This window comes from Typopeltis vanoorti, chromosome 23, assembly GCF_054136105.1.
Source record: "Typopeltis vanoorti isolate ZY-2024b chromosome 23, IOZ_Tvanoo_1.0, whole genome shotgun sequence".
NCBI classification, from domain to species: domain Eukaryota; kingdom Metazoa; phylum Arthropoda; class Arachnida; order Uropygi; family Thelyphonidae; genus Typopeltis; species Typopeltis vanoorti.
In genome coordinates, this window is record NC_143571.1 from 36,278,807 (window position 1) to 36,293,017 (window position 14,211).

The 14,211-nt window shown below is 35.0% G+C and overlaps 1 protein-coding gene across 1 annotated transcript in view; it reads right to left on the reverse strand.

Annotated features, from left to right (window-relative positions):
* Positions 1 to 14,211, reverse strand: part of mgl (low-density lipoprotein receptor-related protein megalin) — an 890,817-nt gene that overhangs the window by 674,423 nt on the left and 202,183 nt on the right. The window contains exon 20 of the mRNA XM_090412774.1: positions 7,308 to 7,421. Within this exon, the coding sequence (XP_090268900.1) occupies positions 7,308 to 7,421 (114 nt within the window). The remainder of the gene's footprint in view (positions 1 to 7,307; positions 7,422 to 14,211) is intronic.

Here is a 14,211-nt window from a genome sequence, read left to right on the forward strand (position 1 = left end):
CCAGGTCTGATTTCTAATATCAATAATTTGCACCACCACCTAGACATCCAAACCTGATATTCATCACTGAACCACACCAGGCATCTTTTGCATCAACATCTACCTCAACTTTCTTCATTACATCTTCCATGATGCCTTTCATAAGAAGGATTGGATTTGCATGTTTGTCAGGTCTGATATTCCCTGTATCAGACACGTTATATGATCTACTTTGGCTCAAGATTTCCATACCTCACTTTGTTGCCTTTCTCCTAACTCCTATGACTTCAATAACCTATTTATAATACAGTCTTGTTACCTTAACCGTGAGATAATCTTCCATGATGATTTCACCATCCATGATACAGACTTGTTGCCATTTTAATATTTTCCAGACCAACTTGGAAGAAAATACAAACTGTTTGCTATTAGTAATGATTTAGCACAAATTGTTCACCAACCCACCAAAATTCAACTTGTTGAATCATCACTATCAGGGCCCAAACTTGTTGTTAAGAACAACAAGTTTGGGCCCTGATGGTGATGATTTTTCAAAGTTTCTGCCATACATCCTTTATCTGGGCAAAACAGTTTGTACAAATTGAAAGATAAATAATGCAAGGTACACAAAATCATCATCAATTTTCTGATATATAACTCCAAAGGGTGTTCAGGTTGCTATGACAGCACTACATGATTAAGTTGACATATCCTATCAACAATTTTTCTCCAAATCAATCTATTACTTGTAAACACTCCAATATTGTTATATCCAACATTCCATGCTTCTAAGGCACTTTCAAATTATTCAGCTGGCTACCCACCTGAATACACACAGTTTTGCTTATTCTGTTGTCTATTTCCAAATTTAACCTGTCATCTTCACTAAAAACTGTGCCTAAATAGCTGAAATATTTGTTGATACAATTTGAAATTGTATCAACAATTTTTCTCCAAATCAATCTATTACTTGTAAACACTCCAATATTGTTATATCCAACATTCCATGCTTCTAAGGCACTTTCAAATTATTCAGCTGGCTACCCACCTGAATACACACAGTTTTGCTTATTCTGTTGTCTATTTCCAAATTTAACCTGTCATCTTCACTAAAAACTGTGCCTAAATAGCTGAAATATTTGTTCTATAGGATTTCCATTCAGAATGCAGCTGAAGTTTTCTATGCTTGACTATTTTCAGAGTTTTGGTCTTTTTATTGCTAATTTTCATGCCATATTTGTTATAGCTATTGTTCAATTTAATGCAAGTCTCCCATGAATCCTGACACTTGCATTAGATGGATTTAGGAGTACAATATCATCTGCATAAAACAAAGAGCTAAGTTTGACATCTCCAATTCTAATATCAGGCTTAATTCCACATTCTTTCATAATGTGATCCATATATATGATGAATGAGGGTAGAAATAATGTGCATCCTTGTCTTACTCCTGATTTTACATCAAACAATCTTCCTGTATTTCCTTCAATTCTAACTGCTGACTGACTATACTTGAGATATATACTTAAATATAGACTATGCATTGCTCTGTATAATGTGCCATTCACCCCATATAATTGTAGTGTTTTGAAAAGTTTTTCTCTGGGCACCTTGTTGTATGCCTTTTCCAGATTTACAAAACTTAAGTACAAATCCTTGTCATATTTCCATGATTTCTCAACTATTTGTTGTAAAGTGAAATTCTGATCTTGAGAACCTCTATTTGGCCTGAACCCAGCTTTTTCTTCTCAAAGTTTCTGTTCCGTAATCTTTTTCAACTTCTTTTTAAGTATGCTTGCATAAATTTTACCTGGAATGCTTAGTAGAGGAAATTCCTTTGTAATTCCCATATTCAGCTTTATTCCCTTTTTTATAGATGGGTACTATAAGAGCTCTACTCCAATCATTGGGAATTTGACCTTCTATCCAAGATTCTGAATTATGCAGTGTAGCCACTGCAAAACTTTTATACCTTCATTCTTAAGCATTTCTGGTCAAATATCATCTAAACCTTTCCACATTTCAAGTTTAGGACAGTGTTTACTACCTGAAGTATTAATATATACTCTGCTTTGCAATCCTCTTGAAAATTTTCAAGTATGGTTCTGTCACTGCTTGCTTTGTTTAACAGTCTTTCAAAGTAATTACTCCAGACATCTAGGATATCCTTATCTTCAGTTTTCATATCACCTTTATCATCTCTGATTCCCTTTACAGTACTCTTACCTCCATTTCTAAGCTTCTTCAATAACCTCCAGATCATTTTGCCACCTTCATGATATTTATTTTCTATATTTTTACCAATGTAATTTCCATGACTTTTGTTTAGTTACTTTTACACATAATTTAGCTCTCTTACATTTTTCTCTGTATTCTTTTAGGGCATCTGCCAACTTCTTTGATAGGAACGTTCAGTATGCTTTCTTCTTTTCCAGGACTGCTTTCTATCTGCCATGGTGGACAGAAGAAGTTAAAGATATCCATCAATAACTTCTTGTGTTCATCATGGCATTCTTATTTTTCAATCCTTGCCAACAATGTCGCCACATACCTCCCTAATAATGATAACTAATACTTAAGGAATTGACAGCATACACTAGAAATATAAATTAAATCAACTTTAATATATACTTTCTGATATTTCAGCAACGTCACGTTGCCATCATCACGGGAACTTAAGATAAAGACATGTGCATGCAAGTACTACATAACAGCAAATGAGAAACGAAGAGAGGAAGCTACCGTTTTCCTAAAGTCCTGATGGGGCCCCCCCTGGCAGGCTATATTAGGAGTTCTTAGCCTTTGGGCTGACGTTCTTCTGATATATATTTCCCAAATTTGGGGTAGTCTCATGCATCCAAATTTGTTGAGGTTTGGCATGTTCCTAAGGCGCTGAGGCTGATTCCATGAATAGTCTTTCATATTTGAACTTGCTGCAGTGTATTACTATGACTTTCTTCCGCCTTATTCTGTGGCGAGTATCCAGAGCATGGTCTGCAAGCCCAAAGTGGCTGTACTGGTGAAATCGGATGTAGTCCTTGATATTTGCTGTCCTACCTGTTTGGCCAAAGTAGGACAATTTTCAGCTGCAAGGGACCTGGTATACACTAGGTAGGTCTAAGGGAAGTGGTTGGTCTTTAGATAAGGGATGCCAATTTTCTATATGGTCTGTAATAAGAGGTCAAGTCATGTTTTTTTAGGATTTTGTTGATTTTTTCTGAGGTGCCTCAGATGTAGGGAATGGTGATGGATTTAGAGTAATCTTTTTTGTGAAAGGGGGGGAGGTGGGTTGTGGATAACTGATTTTAGTATTTTTTGGATTTTTTTGGGGGGAGTAGCCATTGGCTGAGAAAGTGTTAAGGATGTGATTTAGTTCAATAGTTAGGGTTTGGTCATTTGAACAGATTAGTTTTGCCCTGTTGAATAGTGTTTTAATAACTCCATATTGTTGTGAGGGGGGGGGGAATTGTTGGTGAATGTATCTGCCTGTATGGGTGGGTTTTCTATAAACTGAGAAAACCAAGGTTCCATCAGTTTGGTGGGTGACTAGTGTGTTTAGGAAGGGGAGGCTATTGTTTTTGTCTTTTTCCAGGGTGAACTTGATTCTAGGGTGTTGGTTGTTTAAGTGTGTTAAGAAGGAGAGGAGTGTATCCGGGCCATGTGGCCAAATAGCGAACACATCATCAACGTAGCGAAGCCATATGGTAGGTTTTTGTGGGGTAGAGTTTAAGGTTTTTCTCTTCAAAATCTCCATAAAGAAGTTGGCCAAGGGTGGGGAAAGTGGTGAATCCATGGCTGTCCCCTCTATCTGTTTGTAGAATTTTTCCTGCCAAACGAAATAGCCTGAGTTCATTGTGAACTGAAATAGGGCTGAGATATTGAGAGGAAATTTAGCTTGGATTCTCTAAGGTTTCTTTGAGGGGGGACATTTGTGAATAAGGAGGAGATGTCAAAACTGACCATTATGTTGGAGTATAAGGTTTTCTATACTGGCTTTGAAGTGGGTGGAGTTTTTTGTGTGATGGTGTGTTGCCAGTATAGTGTGAGAGCACTTTGGCTAAATATTTAGCTACTTTGTAAGCACTCAATCATAATGACTACACAGGTAAGCTGAAGGCTTTACTATTAGATCGAGCTACTTACCTCCCCACTGAATACAATCCCACCAACTCACAAATTAGAAAACTCCATAGGCTCCTTAAGAAGGTCACTTCTTGGCCTGTGGAGATTACTAACAGACTAAAACCATATAACTTTAGACCCCCCTCGTATATATGGGTTCCCAAAAATACATAAAGAAAATATGCCATTACGTCCGAAAGGGGATGGCATCGATTCTCCCACTTACAAACTAGTTAAATATTTAGCCAAAGCACTCTCACACTATACTCGCAACACACCCTCACACATAAAAAACTCAGCCCACTTCAAAGCCAGTATAGAAAACCTTACACTCCAACATAATGGTCAGTTTTGACGTCTCCTCCTTATTCACAAATGTCCCCCCTCAAAGAAACCTTAGAGAATCCAAGCTAAATTTCCTCTCAATATCTCAGCCCTATTTCAGTTCACAATGAACTCAGGCTATTTCGTTTGGCAGGAAAAATTCTACAAACAGATAGAGGGGACAGCCATGGATTCACCACTTTCCCCACCCTTGGCCAACTTCTTTATGGAGATTTTGAAGAGAAAAACCTTAAACTCTACCCCACAAAAACCTACCATATGGCTTCGCTACGTTGATGATGTGTTCGCTATTTGGCCACATGGCCCGGATACACTCCTCTCCTTCTTAACACACTTAAACAACCAACACCCTAGAATCAAGTTCACCCTGGAAAAAGACAAAAACAATAGCCTCCCCTTCCTAAACACACTAGTCACCCACCAAACTGATGGAACCTTGGTTTTCTCAGTTTATAGAAAACCCACCCATACAGGCAGATACATTCACCAACAATTCCCCCCCCCCTCACAACAATATGGAGTTATTAAAACACTATTCAACAGGGCAAAACTAATCTGTTCAAATGACCAAACCCTAACTATTGAACTAAATCACATCCTTAACACTTTCTCAGCCAATGGCTACTCCCCCCCCCCCAAAAAAAATCTGAAAAATACTAAAACCAGTTATCCACAACCCACCTTCCCCCACCCCATTCACAAAAAAGATTACTCTAAATCCATCACCATTCCCTACATCCGAGGCCTCGGAAAAAAATCAACAAAATCCTAAAAAAACATGACTTGACCTCTTATTACAGACCATATAGAAAATTGGCATCCCTTATCCGCTCAACTAAAGACCAACCACTTCCCCTAGACCTACCTGGTGTATACCAGGTCCCTTGCAGCTGAAAATTGTCCTACTTTAGCCAAACAGGTAGGATAGCAAATATCAGAATCTCAGAACACATGGACTACATCTGATTTCACCAGTACAGCCACTTTGGCCTTGCGGACCATGCTCTGGATACTCGCCACAGAATAAGGTGGAAGAAAGCCACAGTAATACACCGTAGCAAGTTCAAATATGAAAGACTATTCATGGAATCAGCCTCAGCCCTTAGGAACATGCCAAACCTCAGCTAATTTGGATGTATGAGACTGTCCCTAATTTGGGAAACATATATCAGAAGAACTTCAGCCCAAATATAGTCCACCAGTAGGCACCATCAGGACTTTAGGAAAACGGTAGTTTCCTCGCTTCGTTTATCATTTGCTGTTATGTAGTACTTGCATGCACGTGTCTTTATCTTAAGTTTCCATGAAGATAGCAACATGACATTGCCGAAATATCGGAAAATATATATTAAAGTTCAGGCCCCCTAGAAATAATTTTATATTTCTAGTGTACGCTGTCAATTCCTCAAGTATTTAGTTATCATGTTTAACCAGCGTATAAGCCTTTCTACAAGAATCACATACCCCTCTAGCTGAATCAATCAATGTCTTCTTCAGAGTTTGCCACTGAGACTACAAGGTTTGGTTCTTGTTTTCAGTTTGTTTCATTTTTTCTTCAATAATGTTTCTATGGTCCAGTCTACAATTTACTTGTAAAAGCTGCTCATCTTTAATACTTTTTAAAACTTTCTTACATATTGTTTTTTTTTTTAATGTGATATCCATTTTAATCCTTCTTAGTACTAAGTAATGGTCACTTCCAATTTCAAATCCTCTTTACACTCTTGTATCTCGAATGAGCATGATGATATCTCTATCAATAATGATGTAGCCAATGAAGCTTTTACTATTTCTTGTGTCTTCTCTCCATGTGAACTTGTGCACATCTTTATGTTGAAACATGGTGTTAGTAATGACTAGTCCCTGTCCTAAGCAGAAGATGTTGAAACATAGTGTTAGTAATGACTTGTCTCTGTCCTAAGCAAAAGTCCAGTAAATACTTACCATTATTAGCTTTGCCCTATTCTCCAAATTTTCCTCAAATGTTTCTATATACCTGGTGGGATTAATTTCCTACTTTGCTGTTCAAGTCTCCAACAAGAACCACTTTTTCCATTTTCTTATGTCAGCTGCCTGTTCTAATGACTCAAAAAAATTCCTCCACTTCTTCCTTAGGAGAACCTTCGGGATCATAGGCACAAATAAGTTTCATTGTCCATGTCCCCATTTTGAAGTTTTCCCACAAAATTCAGCTTGAAACTGCCTTCCAGTTAAGAAGTTTATCTTCATGAAGTTTGTCTTCATGTTCGCTACTCCTTCCTTTCCTTGATCATTATTGCCTGAAAATAACATCCTGTACTTATTACTTTGTAAAATCTCACAAGTGACACAATTTTTGTCTCACTAATGCCAATTGTAACAATACAATTACAAAAAAGTAATTGTATGGATACAGTACTTTTTGAATTCTTCTGCAAGTTCGACTTCCTTTCCACTAATATTCCTAATACTGAAGGTTCCTATCTTCAGTTCTTTTCTTCTGATGTTAGATTGATTCTTCTTCTACTAGATGTTGAGCTGGAGCTTGTTCCAGTAGCTGACTTTTCACTGTTTGCATTCCCTGACAAAAACAGTCTTGTTTAACTGGGCAACGCCTCAGCCAGCATGAAATCTTATCATATTGTACCATCATATGTATTTGTGGTTTAAGCCAATAAAGAGTATAATTTGGTCAGCCAAGTCCCAAATTGCCAGCTCATCCTCATTCGTTCAAAAAGTGTTGTAATAGGTCTCCTCCCATTATTATTTGGTTTTGACCCTTAAGTGACAAAATCAACATTACCACCTAAAATATTTTGTTGGAGAGTATCTACACCTGTTTAAAAAATAAAAAAAAATCACATTACCTATTTCAAACTTACCACAACCAGTTTCATCTGAGTAATCTCCACAATCATTATCTGAGTCACACTTGAATGATAAAGGAATGCAACGTCCACTAGTGCACTGAAATTCTCTGGGTCCACAAGTAGATCCTGTCCATATGAAAATTTTAGGAGAAAAAAAAAGCATAATAAATTTCAAATAATAAATAATACTGTAATAGAAAAATATAAAATAGAAAGTAAAAACAATTACATTTCTATTTTTAAATTTTGTAATGTAAATTCACAGAATTTTACTCAAGATTTCATTTTCTTTTTTTCTTCAGAAAGAATCAATGTGTATCAAAATGGTTGCATTATTTATTGAAACAGGGTTAAAGGTAAATAACATGAAGTAGGCATATACTTTCATATACAAGGGTGGTCTGAAAAGTTCTCGGCCTAACAATGAAAAAATGAATTTATAATTTCAAAATTATTTTTATTTTTCAACATAATCTCCCTTAAGACTAATACATTTATTCCAGCAATGTTGCAGCGCCATTATCCCATCCCTGTAGTGGTTCTCAGTAAGATCTGCAAAATAGCCCTCTACAGCTGCAATCACCTCTTGATTTGAAGAAAAATGCACCAGCAAGGAAGAGTTTTAGTTTTGGGAAGAGATAGAAGTCAGAGTGAGCAAAATCTCGGGAATAGAGTGGCTGTTCCAACAATTCATAGTGCAACAATTCCTGTGATTTTAACCACTGTCAAAACACTTTTGTGGGCAGGTGCATTGTCCTGAAGAAAGATGTTTTTTTTCTTCTGCAAACCGGGTCTTTTCTCATGAATTTTTTCGTCTAGTCTGGTTAAAAGATTGGAATAATATTCCCTGGTTATTGTTTTACTCTTTTCAAGATAATTAATAAACAAAATGCTTTAGCATCCCAAAACACCAATGTCACGACCTTTCCTGCTGATGGAACTGACTCTGTCTTCTTTGGCGCTGAACAACCGGCTTCTGTCCACTGTTTTGACTGCTGTTTGGATTCTGGTGTGTAATGGTGAATCCAAGTCTCATTCATAGTAATAAATCGATGCACAAGATCAGTTTTATTCTTGTTAAAAGGCTCCAAGGACTGTTCAGATATTTTCATGCGAGTGCATTTTTGATCTGCTGTGAGCAAGCACGGCACCCATCTTGCACAAAGCTTTTTCATATGCAATTGTTCAGGCAAAATATATCCTACATGTTCTTTTGAAATGCCTATAGTCTCAGCAATTTCACGGACTTTGACTTGCCAGTCATCCAATACCATACTGTGCACTTGATCAATGATTTCTGGTGTTGTTACACTTTTTGGACATCATTCACGTGGATCATCTTCAAGGCTGGTAAGGCCACATTTAAACTAGGCAGCCCGTTTCTTAATTGTCGAAAACGAAGGAGAAGAGTTCCCATATTTTGCAGTTAAACCTTCTTTTACAAAAGATTTTATAACTGCACGATACTCAATTTTATCCATTTCAAGGGATACAGACAACACTTTTGCTTCAGACAGCTGTATAAAACAAACTACTTGATAGAATGACTTGCAGTTTCACATGGATGCTTATGACAGATGTACCAACTTAGAAAAAAAAAAAATCTTGCTGATAGTGTTGCCATCTATGGTCAAGGCTAAGAACTTTTCAGGTCACTCTCATATAAGGAATGTGGAGAAATTACAAGGACTTCAGACCAAATGTTCAATACTCACTTTCTCATGATAGGGATCGGCAGGCATCCACTGGAAATACTGATGAACTGACCATTTGGAACTTACCTAACAAAATTTTATTCTTCTGAACATACACATATGATATGATGGTACCACGTCATACGACACGTGTAGGTATCCCCCACTTTCCCATCAGGGAAATAAGACAAAACTGAAAGGTCAGCCTTAACAACACTAAAGATACATACCATTAACAGAAAACAGACAGATAAAGAAATTCCACGTTGAATCTGTGTTAATGAGACAGAAGATCGAAACAAATTAGATCTACCTTAATAAACAGCACAAAGTAATTTATTCAGACACCTACAATCAGAGAAAAGTGGAGCATCTACAGTATTCATCATCATCATGCGTATCAAGGATTTAGGCCTAGCATGGCCTCTTCTTCCTTAGAAGTCATCGTTGAATCGTTTAAGAGGACGTCCTGGTTTTCTTTTTCCTAATGGCTAAGGCTTGTTTTGGTAATCTTTCTGTTTTCATTCTTTGAACATGTTCCATCCATTTATGTTTATATTTTTTAATTTTTTCTATTACTGGTTCTTCGTTTAATTCTTTCATTATTTCTTCATTTCTTTTGTGATCAAATATGGTATACTTTGCACTTTTTCTCATAAACTTCATTTCTGCTGTTATTAATCTTTGTTTGTCTCTTTTTGTTTTATTGTCCAGATTTCGCTTCCATACATTAAGACTAGAAGGGCTAATGTATTGTATACTTTTAGTCTGGTTTGTTTTTGAACTAGGTTTGGTTTAAATATAGAGTTAATTACACCTGTTATTTTTAAATATTTTGCAATTTTTACGTTTATATTTTTTTCATTTTCATATGTGATCATACATCCTAGGTAGTTAAATGAATTCACCTGTGCTAAGATCTTGTTATCTATTACTATTTTAGTTCTTGCTGGATCTTGTCCTTTAAAGGCTATAGTTTTTGATTTTTCTGTTGATATTATCATACCATAATCTTTGGCTTTCTCATTTAGATCTAAAATAGCTTTCTGTAAGTTATCTACAGAATTTGTAATTATTATTTGGTCGTCGGCAAAAAGGAGAGTGTTTAAGTTCACTGTAGGAGAAAGTTTAATTCCTTGATGTATATTTTTATTCCATTTTATTATTATTTCATTTAAGTAAATATTAAAAAGAGTTGCTGAGAGGAGACATCCCTGTCGGACCCATTGGTTCATCTCTTTTGTATAGGATAGCTCGTGATTTAATCTTATTTGTATTCGATTATTTTCATATATACTTGTGATAGCTTTTAGGATATTATTTGGTATTTGTCTTTCTTTTAATATGTTAAATAATATGTTTCTTTTAAGTTTGTCGAATGCTTTTTCAAAGTCAATAAATGCAATATGTGTTTCTAAATTGTATTCTCTTCTTTTCTCTATTATTAATTTTAGGCAAAAGGCTGTGTCTATACATGATCATCCTTTTCTAAATTCATTCTTTACTTCTAAAATAAGTTTTTGGAATATTTCATTAGTTTGCTATTTAAGCTATTTAAACTTCTGCTATATATTTTGTAAAATAGGAATTTAGTATACTGATACCTCTTATAGTTTTTAGGGTCATCTCTATTACCTTTTTTAAAGATAGGAATCACAATTGCTTTTTTCCATTCTATTGGGGGGATACCAGTTGAATAAATTTTATTTTAAAATAATAAGAGTCTTTCTTTGAATCTTGTTCCTGCGTATTTATATAGTTCTGAACCTAGCTTATCTTCTCCATGTGATTTTCCGTTTCTTGTTTCTTTCAGGCTGATTTCTAATTCTTCTTTAGTTATTTCCTTTTCATTTTCGTTAATTGTTTGCCAGTTGTCTTTTTTTTTTAAAATATTTGTCTGTCCACAATTCTGTGTAGTAATTTAAAAATTCTTCTAATTTAAATTCTGTGTTTAATTTTGTTTTCTTTGGTATCTGCATTTAAGTGTTTCAAAATCTTACAGTATTCATCATTAAACATAAAAATATAATTCTTGAATAAAGTCAATTTTCAGTGGTAATATGGACATATTTCAAAAAGGGGAAATTAGATAATGAGACTGATTTACACTTATGATTCCACAAAGTTCTAGTAAATAAGCAGTTCAAAAATTTTGAGTCATCTGAGAAGTTGTAAATATAAAAAGAGAAATAAGTTCTAATTAGTGATTAAACAGGAGAGTAGAAAATAAATTCTAGAAATATAGAATGGAAAGATTTCAAGAAAGTAATTATCATCTATTCATAACTTATTTTAACAGTATTACAAAACCAAACTTACTAAAATTATAAAAAAAAGATGTTCATTAATTGGCTTACATTTCACTGGATTTCAAACCAGCATCTTTAGAGCATATTACATGTTACACTTAACATGCAACGAGTAAGTGAAGCAATTCCAATTGAAATGAAGAAAAGATCTAAAGTCCTAATTTGGTACCAACTAATGTTATAAGAAAGAAAGAAAGAAATATTACAGCTATGTAGGAGTTGATCTTAAGATAACAGTCTCCCAAATTTTAATAAGTTAAAATAAGTTATGAATAACATTTAACACCTAAGTTTGTTTATTAGATGATGCTATTTAAGAAAATGCATAACACATTGAAAAGGAAAATGTTTGAGTTTTAAAAAAGAATCATAGTCAAACAACTTCAGTTTAAAATATGCAGATATAGTGATATCTCAATTATCAAACCTCCAAATCAATGAACCTGAAATTAACTGACTTTTCAATTGGGTAAGTGTGTCAACTGGATTCTTGTACAGCACCATGTGAGAGCTTGGTTAGAAATAAAACAGTTCATCAAAGAATAGAGTAAATCATACTGAAAATGAAAACAGGAAGGAATTTAACTGTTAGAACTTAACACCGCTAGATTCAGGAATACGTTTGCAAAGCTACACTGCTCAGAAATGTGTTGCAGAGTTAATCAAAGGTGGTATGGTAGCTTAAACAAAATTAAACAGAAATAATATCTAGTCGGGTTGATGCAGTTAGAAGTTCCTCAGAAGAACCAAACTGTAAGATATAACAATACCAAAGTTTTGACAGTAACAAATAAATTCAGAAGAAAATTGCTGGCATTAAGTTAGTAATAATGTAAACTTCTCAGGTAGCACTAACACAGTATCTTATATATCCCCTTCAAAATACACTGGTGTTTAAAACCTAAGGAAGAACACTATTTCTGAAGATTACAACTGCAAATTCAAATGAATCAATTTGTGGTAATTTGTATATCTGACGATTTTAAGTAGAAAGCAGGTACGCATTCAAATTCTCAAATCGCATGCAAAGGTATCACGTAGTAGCACTCAACAGGATAAAAGGCAAAAAGACTGCATTACATGAAATGTGTTAAAGAAAGCACTTTTCGCGAAGGAATAAAGTTGCACACTTAGATGTCTTGTAATGTCTCAAAGACATCATCTAGATCAGAGGTCGGCAACGCAGTGCCCCCTTAGCTTTTGGACACCAGTGTATATATATCAGGAATTACTAAGCCACGTTATATCCACCCATTCCTGAATTTTGAATCTGACTAACTTCTCTAATACCTTTACAACCAATCACAAGATCGATAATTAGTGATCTCTGTCTTAAAGCCTCCTTTATCCAACAGAACTATTTTGTCCTCCTTTCACTTCTTTGGGTCCTCACCAATGCTCAGGATTAATTAAAATAACTTAGTCAGAGACAATACCAATTTCTTTGCATATTCTCATAATATGCATACCAATATCCCATCTAATCCCATAGCCATATTCACATTGATATTCTCCAAAATCCTAAGTGTCTCCAATGAATCTATTCTCAGATGAAACACCCTTACAAACTGATCACTTAAATTAAAGAGGAATTATATTCTTTAATTTTAATCCTTTATCCAAGTGTAAGCAATGTTGGCACCTGAAATAATTTCAGGATAGGGCAACTCATATGTAGAAGCTAATGATTTCGCATCATTTGCCTTAATATCCCATAAGGCAAAGCACATATCCTTATGGAAAGAGTCACTATCCAGACCAGTTTCGACCTTTATTGAGGTCTCATCAGTGGGAGTCAGACCCAGAGGTGAAACTAAGGTTGAAGTAATACAGAAGTCATATTTCCATATTCCCATAATGCATAGCATTATACATGTCTGTAAGGATATGTGTTTTGCATGATGGGATACTAAAGCAAATGACTTAATGTGAAGTCATTAGCTTCAATATACAGGTTGCTCTGTCCTGAAAATACTTCAGGTGCAAACTTTGTTTGCTTACACTTAGATAAAGGATTAAACCAAGAATATAATTTCTTGGCATCTTTAATTTATAGTATAACAAGTGGAAAAACTTCCAAAAACAGATCACTTAGTAAGTCAACTATTTTATTTGCACGTGTCACCTCCATACCCTCCATTTTAGGATGTATGAAGACTGATATTTGGGACAGCTACTGAAGATCATGTGACCTGGTGTTATATTATCATCATCATCATCATAATCAGAACCTCCAAGGAGTCAAGGACTCATCAAGAGAAACTGTACATCATTCAGACCAGATGGAATACATTCTCTTAAACTCATTCACACTGAATGAACTCACTACTTCAATAGATAAATTGTTCCACTCCCTATGAGTGAAATAAGTTGAACAATCACTGCTCTTTGACAGAAAAATCTAGTTCTTACTCTTTTCTTAACCACACACTAAGTTAACTCCCCACAGAAAAATCTAGTTCTTACTCTTTTCTTAACCACACACTAAGTTAACTGCCAGATGCTCCCTTGTCCTCTCCCCACCTTCCATATAATGAAAAATTTCTTCAGTTGATAATCTATATCACCCTTCTAGAAGCTTATAGACCTCTATCATATCATTCATCTGTAGCCATCCTGTGACATGTGGCTGGTGGTTGATTTTGCTGTATAAAGTTGTTTATACGTTTTAGTGAAATATTTTTGTTGAGGAGTATTTCTTTTAAAATTATGATGTTTAGGTTAAGCACATTGCATATAGGTTGGTGTAAATTGTCTATTGGTTTTTAGTGAGTATACTTTATGAAACTGTAATGGTAGAGAATGTGTGAGCAACTAAGTCTAATTTGATTAGAAGCTTATTAATCGTTGCATAAGGATTTCTTATTACAGAAATCCTTATGCAACTGCTTAAGGATTTCTGTCGCTAGTACT